Source organism: Pinus tabuliformis, chromosome 4_1 (assembly GCF_031772625.1).
Source record: "Pinus tabuliformis cultivar Carrire ecotype Pingquan chromosome 4_1, CPIR1, whole genome shotgun sequence".
NCBI classification, from domain to species: Eukaryota; Viridiplantae; Streptophyta; class Pinopsida; order Pinales; family Pinaceae; genus Pinus; species Pinus tabuliformis.
Window position 1 is genome coordinate 467,164,530 of NC_142303.1, and position 16,295 is coordinate 467,180,824.

At 38.0% G+C, this 16,295-nt stretch overlaps 1 protein-coding gene across 1 annotated transcript; it reads right to left on the reverse strand.

Moving 5' to 3' along the window:
* Positions 1-4,725: 4,725 nt before the first annotated feature.
* Positions 4,726-16,018, reverse strand: LOC149176459 (uncharacterized). The gene is made up of 3 exons (XM_089423115.1): positions 15,510-16,018; positions 15,338-15,418; positions 4,726-4,961 (listed from the first exon to the last, which is right to left on the reverse strand). The coding sequence occupies exons 1-3, from the start codon at positions 15,989-15,991 to the stop codon at positions 4,958-4,960; spliced, it is 567 nt and encodes a 188-aa protein (XP_089279241.1). The 5' UTR covers positions 15,992-16,018; the 3' UTR covers positions 4,726-4,957.
* Positions 16,019-16,295: the final 277 nt, after the last annotated feature.

Sequence of the window (16,295 nt, forward strand, 5' to 3'; positions counted from 1 at the left end):
GTAGAATACTTCCTTTTATTTTTTGGATAATCCCTTCGATTTTTGTAGAAAGTCTCTTTGAATTCTCTTTTGGCCCTCTTCCTAGACTTTCTCTTTTTGACCAATGGGTCATCTATTGTCAGTCCATATTTGCTGCAAATGGACTTTCTATCTGGCAGTCTGGACAGTTTTTCCAAAGACTTGTTTACCTTCGAGCTGGTACAAAGACTTACCAGTGTCTTTGTAATAAGGGAATAAATTTCTCCCCATGTATAAGGCTCAAAAGGTAACTGAAAAATTTCTTGCAATCTAATATAGTCAACAAATCTAGAGGGTAGAGCAGCTAGATATACCTGCTTCCAGAGCAAGTTTTTGGAGTCTTTCACCTCATAGATTCGCTGCATCCAATCTCTATGGAAATCATCAAATTGAGACATCTTATGACATTTGAGGTTCATCAAAATGACCTCATGTTTGTTGGCAATTTCTGTCTCACAGCCACACCAATGTTCTAGAATCATTGATGTTAGCGCACCAATCATATTGCTTATTACAGTACCATCAGGATTATGAATAACATCTCCTTTTTCATCCTTGAGCACTTCTGCTTCCATGGTCTCAATAAGTTTAGGAGAAGATTCAGTGTCCCACCATCTGAGAAGAGTACCTGTAAAACATTGGATGATGGTTCTGCAAGCATCTACCTCTGATTTTCCTCTAAGACACATGAGTTTATATTCAGTATACATTAAATCAATCATCTGGCGAATTTGGCCAATGCTCATGTTGTCTATGTTCCATTCTCTGTGGGAATCAGGGAAGAAAGTATGGGCTTCAGGCAATTTTCCCTCCCCTTCAATGTCAGGAGCAGAATATCTGGAAAATCTATGTTCATGAGGCTCATAGATTGGGAGGATTTGTGTTTCCTGAGATTTTTGTTCTTCTGTTTCTGGTTCCCTGAATAAGGAAGCAATACTGATGTGTTCAGACTCATCAGTCTTTGAGATGGTTTCTTTGGGGAACAGTAGAGGGAATTTCTGTACATTCCTTATTGGATTCTCAATCTTTATATTTCTTTTTACCAGGAAAGAATTTGGAACTGGCTTTTCAACTTTTGTGACCTGCATCCTTTCAAATTTCTCATTTAAGCCAGTAAGGAGTGCCTTAGTTACATCAATATGTCCAACTAATTTTTCTCCTATTTCTTCAATCTTATTCAATGATTCCTTGGTGTAAGAACAAGTCATGCTGGAATCAAATTGTAAATTATTCAAACAAGAATTTACACAATTGAGAGAAGACTGTACAATATCTACTTGCTTCTTTACATCTTCTGCTTTAGCCACATTCATTTCTAGACCCTTTAGAGCAGTATTGGTCCAATTTAACTGTTCACTAGCCTTTTGAATTCTACCATCAATTCCTAAGGCATTATCATCTTTTTGAACCAGGGGAATGGCTTTGGCTGCATTTGTCTTTTCTCCCAAGATGATTCCTTTATATGGGGGAAAAGTAGTAGGGGTTTCAACTGTGGATCCATCAATTGCAGTCCATCCATGCTTATCAGTCATACTGCTAGAAGTAACACCAGTTAAAACATTTATAGGAGCAATTTTATCTTTCCATGAGTAGAAGGATATCCAAACATTATTTACTTCCATATAATGTTTCCAGTTTGTGGCTATCTTTCTTTTCTGATCTGGGGTATATCCCTGGTCAAATTCATCTGCTTGAGGATTTGTATACAAATCCCAATTCAACATTTCTTTCATCCATTTAGAACTGATTTGTGATTTTAAGCATCCATCCATAAGTGCAAAAAACTTATGCATTTCCATGACTGCAGGCTTTTTACAGTCAGAAGGAATCTGTTTGAATCTGCATTCTGGAATCAGTTCTGATTGCTCAAGTTTCCCCAACCCATACCTCGGCTTTGCTGGTCTCATTAAGCAAATCATCTGAGTAAGCCTAGGGTCTTCTTCTTCTATTGAATGGATCATGAGAACATGATCTGAATCGGGCTCAGGCTCATGTGGGAAAGGAATATCAGAACATTTAGGATTCGGGCATGAGCTAATAGAAGTGGATGGAGGAGCAACACCAGTGCGAGGATTATGGTGCAGATGAACATTCTGTTCGGCTAGAGTAAGCAGATTTACGACATTTGTACAATCTGGACATTTTACTTCTAAAGAAGAAAAATTAACAAGCTGAGCTAATTCGAAAAGCTGTGGATGTTTACAAGAAGAAAAGGATGATGATGAACAGGCGGTATCGACAATGGAAGGATCTCTGTAGTATTTGGATGATTTACAAGCAGCGTCTATTTTTCTCCGATCAATAGTTGACCTGCGAGGAAAGGATATGACTGCATTGGAAGCATTTTCAGTTATGTTGGCAGAAGTGATATTTCGGGGAATTTGTGGCCTGGAGTGGTTTACAACCCAATGTTTAGGGAATTGCATATCTTCCCACTTTATCAATAGATGTTCAATCTTTTGATTCTTTGGGTCAGTTTTGACTACCACACTTGATTTGGAATCTCGACTGGGAGTATGACGGATTGCTGGCCATAAAGTGTTGGTATGTCTGAAACAGGCTTTGATCTGGATGGCTATATTGTTCCTCTTCCTCTTCATATCAAAACCCGTAGTATGGATTTGCAGCTGTAAGATATCTTTAATGGTTTCATCAAACACATATATGGAAAAGTTTGGGAAACAATCAAAGTATACAGGGCCATCAGACAAAGGGGCTACAATCCCACCGATTATAGAATCTGTATATCTGTTATGTGTCAGATCTCTAACAGTAGCAAGCACAAATGTTTTTAATCCTTTATGGACCAAAGGATTGATGCCAACCCGAATACAACCAAGATGCAGATAATTTGTCTTTAACCGTTTTGCTTCTGCCTGTAAGGCCTGAGGATTTAGCAGTGGTATTGTCTGAATACTCTCAGAGTTCTCTTGGACTTGACTAACAGACTCTTTGATGGAAATTCTAGATGCAGCAATTAAATGGAAAGGAGCTAAATCACTATAGACTTCAGAGGGTGTTATATCTGGTAAAGCCCATCTTGCAGAAGGCTGAAATTCCTCATAAGTAAGTTCAGCAGAGTTTAAGGTTCTACTTGAACTATTTTCAAACATTTCTTTAAGAGGATTTTCTTCTGGATGAGGATCTTCTTCAAGCTCTCTAAATGAAACAGACTTTCTGAATGGTTCCATTCTTACTTAAAACAATAGAGGTCTGAGTACCAACCTTTTAGAACCAGACGTTACTGGCTCTGATACCAATTTCTAGCAGGGGCTCCTGTCACGAGCTTGCTCTTTCTCTGTGTCTCTTCGTATTTCTCTGGTAGCCAACTCCTGATGAACCAGTGATGAACCTACTTGGATCTTTCACACTCTGCAGGCCTCAACAACGGCGTCCACGCCTTCAAATGGCCTTGGTGTCCCTTCGATCTTTTGGTGAACTTCCTGCGAACTTGGGATGAAAGCACAGAGAAAACTACTACCACAGCGGGCTTATAAATATACAGAGGTACTCAATAACAGAATGGCATACTCATTTTATTCAGAATGGAGAAAATTCTCACAGGATGCTTACAGAGCTTTTATAGAAATGGATTCTATACAGAGATAGACTAATCTCGCATTTACCGGACTTTTCACAGCTCAAAATTGAGCAAGTTACTACCGGAGGCTGCTGGCGAGGTAAAAAATTTCTTCAAATTATTTTTAATTTCTATTAATTCACTTTAATTATATATTATAATTATTATTATTTAATTAATTTTAAAATAAGGTAAATTTCTATATAATAAAAAAACAAAATAGGATTAACTTGTTCACTACGTTGATATCATGTACGGCTGACAAAATACTCCTCTAAATTGCAATATAGCCTTCTTTAAATAAAAAGGCCAAAACAAACTTTATTGACTTTTAAAGAAATATTATATATCATGTAGGCAAGACAAAATATTCCTCTAAATTGCAATATAACCTATTTTAAATAAAAACGCCAACATAAATTTTATGAAATATTATATTTTAGATGAAGTCTAAGAGTAGCGAGAATTTGGCTTAAAAATTTAAGAAATTTTGTAATCATTGAATCATGTTTTTGAGGTAGAAATAGATTCAGTATCATTTTTCAAGTACCCAAAATTTTGAAATTTGACAATTGTAATTTAGATTTATAAATATTCTGCCAAACTTGATAAAAATATTAGCAAAATGTCCATAATTTTGAAGAAAAAAACAGTATCGTTAGACTATTGCTCGCTGATTAAAATAGTCCATAGGTTGTCAAATGTAATGACGTGACGCGTACAGAAGCCCTAATAAGTTGTCAATACAGACTCGAATTAAAAGTGATGTCACCGAAGTTGTTTTTGGCTTCCGGCGGGTTGATTGAATTGTGGTTTCAGGTTTTACCGCACAGTGATGCCACCGATATTATGGATGGATTATGTATCAGGTTTTACCACAAAGTGACCAAAATTACCATCTCTACACAAGGAAAGTACATCCCTTTGCTCGGTGGAACGACACACAGATATGCTACTCTTCTGTCAACGTCAATGAGATATTTTTTTTCGCAGACGACTTGGAAAAAGTGTCTAGGGGAGAGATTCCTAATGTTGTGCAGGGACCAGTAGTTGATATAATACTGGTCCCACCAAACCACCAGTGATTAAGACTTTTGAAACCAAAATTTAGACAGAAATAAATAACATTATGTATAAATAAGTATTAAATTATGTCCAAAAATCACCCATACATTGACTGGGCCCACAAGTGTCCATAAATAGTATTTTACTACTTAATATTGCAAAACATATTGACCCAAGTAGAAAACAGCTAGAGCCATAAAGGCTTCCAAACTGGTCTATTCCAGAAGTACAAAACAGCAGTCACTTCAACCCCCACTCATCAGAACTGCAACTTTGCATCCCAAATAAATATGCCTACCTGCACATAAGAAAAGGAATGTATGTCAGCATAACTGCTGTGTTGTTCAACAGCTAAACACCCTATGTTCAATAAATGACACCCAACCCAATAACAATTAAATCCACTTTGTTCAATAAATGACACCCAACCCAATAACAATTAAATCCACTTTGTTCAATAAATGATACCCAGACCCAATAACTGCAATAAATGACACCCATCTCACTCTATTTCTCATTAAAACAGATCAAAGCACATGGATCAACAAATAAACAATTCCCAACCATTAGATCACATCAAATTAAATCCATACCACACATTCAAAATGAAGCCATTGCAATCCATGTGCATCCATGTCCACCAATTAAAATCAAGTCCCCAAAACTATAAAAGAAGTCCACCCACTGTTGAAGTTCATCTTATGCTTTCAAACTATTCAGCAAACTTGAAGACAACATCACAAAACAGTGGCCAATATATTCAAGTTAGTTATATGAATTACAACTCATTCTTCTTACAGTTCTGTTTTCATTGTTTTCATTTATCAGATTTCTTACATTACAGTTCTGTCCATAGGGTGACAGTTAACCTATACAGTTACAGTTAACCTTTTTTATACAGAGTTTATGTATGTGTTCTAGCTTATTATATCATCAGCTTCATAGTGATTACAGCTTACATATCACAGAGGTTACGTATGTCGTGTTAGTACTGTAGTCATAGCTTGTTTACTTTACAGGAATTGAACCTTAGCTTACACCTTAGCTTACAGGAATTGAGCGAGCGATTATTATGGCTTGGGTTCTGCAGGAATTGAACCTTAGCTTACACCTTAGCTTACAGGAATTGAGCGAGCGATTATTATGGCTTGGGTTCTATGCAGAATGAGTTAAAACATAGAGCAAATAAGTGAATTTCTACTACTGGTGAATGGACCATAGAACTGTAAGATTTTAGATAATGAGAAAACACAATTATAAGTAACATAGCAGATGACCATCTTATTGGCCTTCATATCTTTTCACCTCGTTGAGCTCGAGACCTTAGGGTATGGAGAGCCCGAGCCATACGAAGTTGTAAAAGTTGGACCAAAGGAATGGGGATTTACATAACTCAGCTCTGTAAATTAAGTCACAGATAATGGAGAGAAATCTTGGAGCAGAGATTGTTCTTCACAATATTCAAAATAACTAAATAAATTATATGAAAAATATAAAAAATAAATGACTGCAATGAAACTCGATTAAACTGAAGTAAAACCGATTGTCTATGACACCTAGGAGACCATAGAATCAAATGTAATAGTGATTACAGCTTACATATCACAGAGGTTACGTATGTCGTGTTAGTACTGTAGTCATAGCCAATAGCTAATCACTGGAAGAAGAAACATGACTCGCTATCCTTCCAAGCAAGCAATCCCCACATCCCTTCCCGTTCCTTATATAGTTTCATCTCCCTAGCCATATCCAATCGGAGACCGAGTCTAACCTTGAATAGCATCAGAATCAAAGCCAGCATTCGAACCATTTCCAGCCCAAGATTGATGCAATGCAAAAAAAGGTAGGTAGTAAAAAGGCAGTTAGCACTGTAGTCATAGCTTGTTTAGCTTACAGGAATTGAAGCTTAGCTTACAGGAATTGAGCGATTATTATGGCTTGGGTTCTATGCAGAATGAGTTAAAACATAGAACAAAAACGAATTGTAACTTTAATGACTCTGATAAACTTAGTAATTTTTCACATATTTTCAGACCTTGACAATCATCATTGAAACATCACATTGAAACATAATCGAAAGACATTGAAACATAATCGAAAGACATGTATTTTCAGAAGCATGAAGCTATTGAGAAAGCAAAAATTTTGATATTGAGTCGAAAGAATGCAAATAAGTGAATTTCTACTACTGATGAATGGACCATAGAACTGAGGAATGGTTTCTTAGAATGGAAGCCCGAGCGGATTAGATGACTGTAAGATTTGAGATAATGAGAAAACACAATTAGGTAAACAAGCATGGTTAGAAAGAGTCATATGTAACTACTGTGTTCTAATTGCATAACTATTGTGTTCTAATACATAATCAATACATATGGATACACTGTAATCACTGTATATGTATATCCTAATGTAATACATATGGATAGACTGTAATCACTGTATACGCATATCCTAATGTAAGATGACTGTAAGATTTGAGATAATGAGAAAACACAATTAGGTAAACAAGCATGGTTAGAAAGAGTCATATGTAACTACTGTGTTCTAATTGCATAACTACTGTGTTCTAATACATAATCAATACATATGGATACACTGTAATCACTGTATATGTATATCCTAATGTAATACATATGGATAGACTGTAATCACTGTATACGCATATCCTAATGTAACAAGCTCTGTTTCCTCATTACTTTGATTTCCATGGTTCTACTTATGGCACTGATTCAACCATTAGTAATGATTACACTCTACTCTATAAGGTAAGTACATATTGAATAGACCTACTTATTACCTGTATTCCCTAATCTTTAACAGATATAAGGAGAATGACGTAATTCATACATGTTTACATACCTCATTGGTTTAGCTGTATAAAGCTGTTGAAAGTAAATGGAAAATGATATATGAAAACAGTGACATACATGTTGATAATTTCCTGTAATAGAGGAAAAGTATTTTTGCAGAAGTAATAAAGCATAATTTGACATATATTCTAATGTCTAAATGCAACATACATGTTGATAATTTCCTGTAATAGAGAAAAAGTAATTTTTGCAGAAGTAATAAAGCATAATTTGACATATATTCTAATGTCTAAATGCATGCAATAATTTTACAGGTTGTTGCATCTATGGCAAAAGGAAGTTACTCTGCTCGTACAAGGAGAAGTGGTAGGAGAGTGACAAGGGGTGCGCAGCTGCGATGCACATCGTCCGATGATGACAGGCCAGCTGATGTCAATGACGGCAATGCACCAGGGAACATTGTTGAAAATGACCATGTGACAGCCGCTGATGTTAACACAGCATCAGCCACAGAACCACCATCAACAACAGTCCAAGGGGCAAGCTCAACTAAAAAGATCAGTGCTATAAGAGGATGGACAAAAGAACAAATGTTAGTTGCAATTGACGACATAGAGTTTAATGGATACTCAGTTCGGGCATCTGCAAAAAAACATGGTATTCCTCCCTCATCAATACATTATTGGATAAATGGACTGACTCATACAAAACGTAGAGGGCCTCTTACAGTTATGACTGAGGAGGAGGAGGCCGAGGTGGTTGAGTGGTGTAAAGAGATGGCCCAACTGGGACATGGGCTAGAGTTGATACAACTCAAATCAACAGTTGCTCAAATCTGTCAAGGGAGGCCAAACCCATTCAAAGATGGGTTTCCTGGTAAATCATGGTGGTTTGGGTTTAAAAAAAGGCATCCAGAACTTGTATTGCGTACTGCTGAGGGCCTTGACAGAGACAGAGCATTAAATTTGCGCCCTGCAGTTGTGCAAAAATTCTATGACACACTTTCTAGTGCTTACGATAAACATTCTTATGGAGCAGACCATATATGGAACTGTGATGAAACAGGTTTACAGGCAGGGAGGAATTGTGGCATGCGGGTAATTGCCAAGAGAGGGAGCCGAAATGTGCCAAAGATTTTGCCCAAGAGCAGGGAGTGGATAACTATTTTATGTTGTGTTAATGCAATTGGTACTTCAATCCCAGGATTTTATCTATTCAAAGGTAAAAATCAACTGAAAAACTATATACAGAACTGTGAACCAGGTGCATGCATGGCTGCACATCCCCATGCATGGATGACTAAAGAACTGTTTCTAAGTTGGCTTTTTCACTTTGCTGCATCGGTACCAGGTGGCGTCTCGCCTAATAACAGACACCTTTTGATATTAGATGGCCATGGGAGCCACATGGCTGTACAAACAATTGAGGAAGCAAACAATTTAGGCATCGACCTGTTGACATTGCCCGCTCATACCACTCATAGGCTGCAACCCCTTGATGTTAGTGTGTTTGGCCCTTTCAAGAACTATTTCAGGTCGGAGCGTGCTGCATGGATGGCAAAGAATCCAGGGGTTGAGGTGAAAAGGTTTGAGCTAGCAGAGCTTGCAAGTAAAGCTTTTAAAAGGGCTTTGACACCATCAAATATCAAGGCTGGCTTTAGGAGGACAGGAATCTGGCCACTGAACTATGATGCTCTTATGCATGATACTGGTTGTAGCCAAGCGTTTCATGTGGATGGTCAGGAAGAAGGGAATGTCCAAACAAGTGTTGAAGTGCAAGAAGTAGATGACCAAGATGATGTTGTTGCAGCTGGCAATATGATTTCCCTGTCTCAAGGACACTTATATGCTGAAGATGATGAAACTGTATGTGAAACACAATATAACAATGAACAAATTCCTAGTAACATGGAGATTGTTCCACCAACTCAAGAAAATGAAATTCCTGTTGCTGATATTGCTAATGATATTGTTGAACATGCAGTTGACAATGACCAATTGACATTGCCAAGCCAAGTAACCCCACCTTCATGGCTAGCAGAAGCAATGATCAATATGAATGCACATAGTGTCTCAGCAACCAATGAAGAAAGCATGAACATGCCCTCACAACCAGTAGAATTGAACAGTGAAATTGTTCATTTTTTTGTGGACAATAGATCAATGGAAGAAGATGAAGGACATAATGAGGCATCAAATGAAGATAATGATATGGTTCAATCAGTTCCAACAGATACTGAAAGGGAAGTACCAAGCAATGACATGCAGGTGGGAGGGGTGGAGAAGACACTTGGACGGTTCCTAAAGCTACCAGTAGAGAGAGTATCAATGAAAAAAAATCAAGGTGCACCAGGTAGTCTTCGTCTGGGCCGAAGCTCACAGTTACTCACCTCAGAGGACTATATAAACCTGTTAGTTGAGTCAGAAAAAAAGAAATTTGAAATGCAAGAATTAAAACAGAAAAAGAAGGATATAGTCAAGGAGAAGAAGGCAGCAAGGATTGTTGCAGCACAACGTCGAGCAGAAGAACGGATTGAAAGAGATAAAGCAAGGCAAGTTAAAGACCAACAAAAGCAAATGGCAAGACAGGAAAAGGAAAAACGAAAGGCACAACAAATGCTTGAAAAGGAACAAGGGATGATCAACGATACAAGAATAGCTGATGAAACCAGGATTATTTCAAACTCATTGGACTCCATTGCAGACAATACACCATTATTCCAAGATCTCATAAACATTCAAGTGCCCCACTATCAAACTGAGGGTTTACCCACTTGCCTTGTTCCTACCAGAGCTGGTGTCAATTCTCTGTATGCTCATTACACACCTCCACTTAATGCAGGGGTCAGTAGGGAAAATGTGAGGTATGGGTACTCAGTACCTCCATGGTTGGAAGCTGCAAATTGGAATCAATCATATGGCATCAATCAACCATTTCCTAATCAGCCCTTGACTGGTAGGCCAACCTACCTGGCTCAAGAAGGTAACTCGGGGAGTTTTGGCACTCAAGATTCTCAGGGCCATAAAGAATAGGGGTGCCATATGTTTTTGGTTCTAACCACATTATGATGTGGATTTTGGATAGATTGTATCTTTTTCTTGGCACAGAAACATTTTGGCTTACAACACTAGATTGTATCTTTTTCTTGTCACAAAAATATTTTGGCTTAGAACACTAGATTGTATCTTTTTCTTGTCCTAAGAAACATTTTGGCTAACAACCTAGTAGTGATTTCTTGTGGCAACCTAACTGTGTGTTGATAAGAAATTTTCAATGGAATATGTCTTTCTGTAAAATATTAATTATGATAAAACTATTTCTATAAGTTATTCTGTGCACCCTCCCCGCCACGTCAGAAAACCACGCGTAAAAGCACATGGAGCCGATACAACACCTGTCCACCATGGAGCTCATGTGTTGGCCATCATATCATTGCATAAAACTTTGTGTTCGCGCCATTTCACAGGTTTGTTCGGGGTCATTGCTGCGATGTTTGGGGATTCAATAATAACATTTCAAGTTGCATATGAAAAAGGCTAAATATAGAAATCAAATGACCAGACAATCTTATTATGATTGAGAGCACTCATTATCAAGTTGAGTATGAAAAAGGCTAAATACAGAGATCAATGAGGAGGCAATCTACCTCACAATAAGTTTTATTAAATGTGAAAAAGCCACTAATAATTTTATTGATTGAGGGGACACTTGAGAAATTGAGAGCACTCATTATCAAGTTGCATATGAAAAAGGCTAAATATAGAAATCAAATGACCAGACAATCTTATTATGATTGAGAGCACTCAATATCAAGTTGAGTATGAAAAAGGCTAAATACAGAAATCAATGAGGAGGCAATGTACCTCATAATAAGTTTTATTAAATGTGAAAAAGCCACTAACAATTTTATTCATTGAGGGGACACTTGAGAAATTGAGAGCACTCATTATCAAGTTGCTCTCATTATCAAGTTGAGCATGAAAAAGGCTAAATAAGTGGACCGTTATCTAAAGGAACATCATTCAACTTGATAGCTCATGCTTCAACCATAATGCTTACAAAGCAATTTCTATCCATTGTATTCTGTAATAGCTAGTCAGTGAACCCCAAGACGGGTTGGAAACAGAGACTACTTCAGATATTCACACAATGAGTAAACAATTATATCATATACTAATTTACATTAGAACTTTGAAGTGAACATCTGAATCAGAGGGACCTAGGAATAAGTCATATTTGCTCATTTACATGATCCACATCCTTAATTAAATTAAAATGAACAGTAAGGCCACTGAATGTGCAAGCCCCATTCTTGGGAGCAATTGGAGGGATGACCTTGTTCGCTGGAAGTGAAGGAGGGAGAAGTATAGCTTTGTCCACTCAACTCCCTCACAATCAGATGGAAACCCTGAGACAGATACTCTTGATCATCCCGTATTGAACATTCTTTTGATTTCTATATGTGGTTCCATATTAATATGTCTCGGTTCTTCTACTTAGTGGACAGTTCACACCTCAATGGCTCAATGGCTAGACAGTTCGCACCTCAATGGCTCAATGGCTTTTCATGTGGTCAATAAATTTTGACATCAGATGTTAGGAGAGATGGGTTTGACACTCAACCCATTAATCTTTGGATGATCTTTTCTCTAAGAGCATTTTATACATTGTATTTTTTATGCCTTCGATCTCAACATTGAAGGCATCAAATTTGCAGCACTGTACAAAGCTCTAAACTCACTTATGGCTCCAATAAGTGGACCGTTATCAAAAGGAACATCATTCAACTTGATAGCTCATGCTTCAACCATAATGCTTACAAAGCAATTTCTACCCATTGTATTCTGTAATAGCTAGTCAGTGAACCCTAAGACGGGCTGGAAACAGAGACTACTTCAGATATTCACACAATGAGTAAACTATTATATCATATACTAATTTACATTAGAACTTTGAAGTGAACATCTGAATCAGAGGGACCTAGGAATAAGTCATATTTGCTCATTTACATGATCCACATCCTTAATTAAATTAAAATGAACAGTAAGGCCACTGAATGTGCAAGCCCCATTCTTGGGAGCAATTGGAGGGACGACCTTGTTCGCTGGAAGTGAAGGAGGGAGAAGTATAGCTTTGTCCACTCAACTCCCTCACAATCAGATGGAAACCCTGAGACAGATACTCTTGATCATCCCGTATTGAACATTCTTTCGATTTCTATATGTGGTTCCATATTAATATGTCTCGGTTCTTCTACTTAGTGGACAGTTCACACCTCAATGGCTCAATGGCTAGACAGTTCGCACCTCAATGGCTCAATGGCTTTTCATGTGGTCAATAAATTTTGACATCAGATGTTAGGAGAGATGGGTTTGACACTCAACCCATTAATCTTTGGATGATCTTTTCTCTAAGAGCATTTTATACATTGTATTTTTTATGCCTTCGATCTCAACATTGAAGGCATCAAATTTGCAGCACTGTACAAAGCTCTAAACTCACTTATGGCTCCAATAAGTGGACCGTTATCTAAAGGAACATCATTCAACTTGATAGCTCATGCTTCAACCATAATGCTTACAAAGCAATTTCTATCCATTGTATTCTGTAATAGCTAGTCAGTGAACCCCAAGACGGGTTGGAAACAGAGACTACTTCAGATATTCACACAATGAGTAAACTATTATATCATATATTAATTTACATTAGAACTTTGAAGTGAACATCTGAATCAGAGGGACCTAGGAATAAGTCATATTTGCTCATTTACATGATCCACATCCTTAATTAAATTAAAATGAACAGTAAGGCCACTGAATGTGCAAGCCCCATTCTTGGAGCAATTGGAGGGATGACCTTGTTCGCTGGAAGTGAAGGAGGGAGAAGTATAGCTTTGTCCACTCAACTCCCTCACAATCAGATGGAAACCCTGAGACAGATACTCTTGATCATCCCGTATTGAACATTCTTTCGATTTCTATATGTGGTTCCATATTAATATGTCTCGGTTCTTCTACTTAGTGGACAGTTCACACCTCAATGGCTCAATGGCTAGACAGTTCGCACCTCAATGGCTCAATGGCTTTTCATGTGGTCAATAAATTTTGACATCAGATGTTAGGAGAGATGGGTTTGACACTCAACCCATTAATCTTTGGATGATCTTTTCTCTAAGAGCATTTTATACATTGTATTTTTTATGCCTTCGATCTCAACATTGAAGGCATCAAATTTGCAGCACTGTACAAAGCTCTAAACTCACTTATGGCTCCAATAAGTGGACCGTTATCAAAAGGAACATCATTCAACTTGATAGCTCATGCTTCAACCATAATGCTCACAAAGCAATTTCTACCCATTGTATTCTGTAATAGCTAGTCAGTGAACCCTAAGACGGGCTGGAAACAGAGACTACTTCAGATATTCACACAATGAGTAAACTATTATATCATATACTAATTTACATTAGAACTTTGAAGTGAACAACTGAATCAGCGGGACCTAGGAATAAGTCATATTTGCTCATTTACATGATCCACGTCCTTAATTAAATTAAAATGAAAAGTCACTGATACAGTAAGGTTTTATCGTTGGAGCCCGAGAAGGGTTAGTTATTGAAATGCATTTTATGTATGAGAACATAATTCATTACTAAAAATATTTATTCTCTTATCTCTGTAACCATCAGTAACCGGTTTTGGAATCGACTGTAAAATGTGTGAACTTTTTTTTTCAGAGAAAAAAGCATCACATATTATATTGACAATATAAAAAACATCATAAGATACAAAAGGGTGGCATATGACAGCCACTGTCCGAGACATCTCGAGGAAAGGAAAATGTCAGAGGTCCGAAAACATATACATCAGGTTCAGGAAAATAGCAAAAAGCATCAAAATTAATAACCAGGAGTAACAAATTCCAAAAACGAACAAGACTTCTCTTCCTCCATAGTTAAATAACTGCAATGGTAGACTTATACTGCCCCATACATATGGCCATTAAAGAATTTGTTATTTTCAGCGCAACCAAAAAAAAACCCAAATTTGCTTAAACTGTAAATATACTCAAATTAGTCAATTGTGAGCAGCGTCAACATGGAAACAAAAAGGACTATGTATACAGGATATCCATATTGCAAAACATATACATCAGGTTCAGGAAAATAGCAAAAACACCAAAATTAATAAGCAGGAGTAACAAATTCCAGAGACGAACAGGACTTCTCTTCCTCCATAGTTAAATAACTGCAATGGTAGCCCATACATATGGCCATTAAAGAATTTGTTATTTTCAGCGCAACAAAAAAAACCCCATATTTGCTTAAACTATAAATATACTCAAATCAGTCAATTGAGAGCAACGTCAGCATGGAAACAAAAAGGACTGTGTATACAGGATATCCATATTGCAAAACATAGCAAAAAGCACCAAAATTAATAACTAGGAGTAACAAATTCCAACAAATTCCAAAAACGAACAGGACTTCTCTTCCTCCATAGTTAAATAACTGCAATGGTAGACTTACACTGCCCCATACATATGGCCATTAAAGAATTTGTTATTTTCAGCGCAACCAAACAGCGAAAACAACGAAATTTCAGATAAACCCTAAACCTTCAACAACAAACAGCTCAAAATATCCCATAAACCCTAAACCTTCAACAACAAACAGCTCAAAATATCCCATAAACCCTAAACCTTCAACAACAAACAGCTCAAAATATCCCATAAACCCTAAACCCTCGGAAAAAAATCCTCCAAAAAATGCCATAAAATGCCATAAAAGTTTACAAAATATCCAAAAATAGAGATGTTGTGTTGAAAAACACAGAGAATGCTGGTAGGATTAAAATCCTACCGGGTACATGGTCGCCGACCTCCCCCACCTTCCCTGGAGCTCGCCAGACCTTCTCCACACCTGCAACGACGTTCTGCACACCTGCAACGAGAAGAAAAATATATATTAGGGAACTGAAAACCACAAAAACACCACCACAAAACAGCAAATTGACAGCAAAACACCATTTGACCTCGAGCTCAGTAAAACAGCGACCGACTCCTCCCCAAACAACAAAATCGTCGAATAAGACCAGCAACAGAGAAATGCTAAACAACTGACATTCCAGAACGACCAAGAACTCCAGGCGGAAAAGCACAAGAAAAGGAGAAGCGCTGTGCCAACCACAAACCCTGAAACTCCAGCAAACATTCGCACCAGCACCTGCATACCAGGCGAAGCGCGCAGGTCCACAAACCCTGTCAACCGAACAAACGCCTCAAACAGCACAGCTATAAACGACGAAGTGCGCAGGTTCCGGGGCCGTCCCGTGCCATAATCGGCGGGGGGCTTCGCCCAACGACCGGCCCCGAGCAGAAACACACAGGGAAACTCATACATCGCAGCAAAAACCCCAAACGAACCTGTGAAATGGCGCGAACACAAAGATTTATGGGTTGATAAGGTAGCCAACACATGGAGCTCCACGGTGGACAGGTGTCGTACCGGCTCCATGTGCTTTTACGCGTGTTTATCTGACGTGGCGGGGAGGGCGCACATGTAATGGCGACCCTCCCCTATTTATCTTACTGGCATGGAGACACTGTTCAGCGTACTCCATGAGGAAACAGATCATCCCCGATGATGACTCATCAAATCAGATTCACCAATGAAATTACATCTCCCTTCGCATGTCTTTGCGCTTATCCACCTTTTAAGCGGCCAGGTGTACCACGCGCACACCTTACGCACACAACTCAGTCTTTTAAGCGGCCAGGTGTATTACCACATAAATCCTTTGGTGCTCAACGCGCTTTCT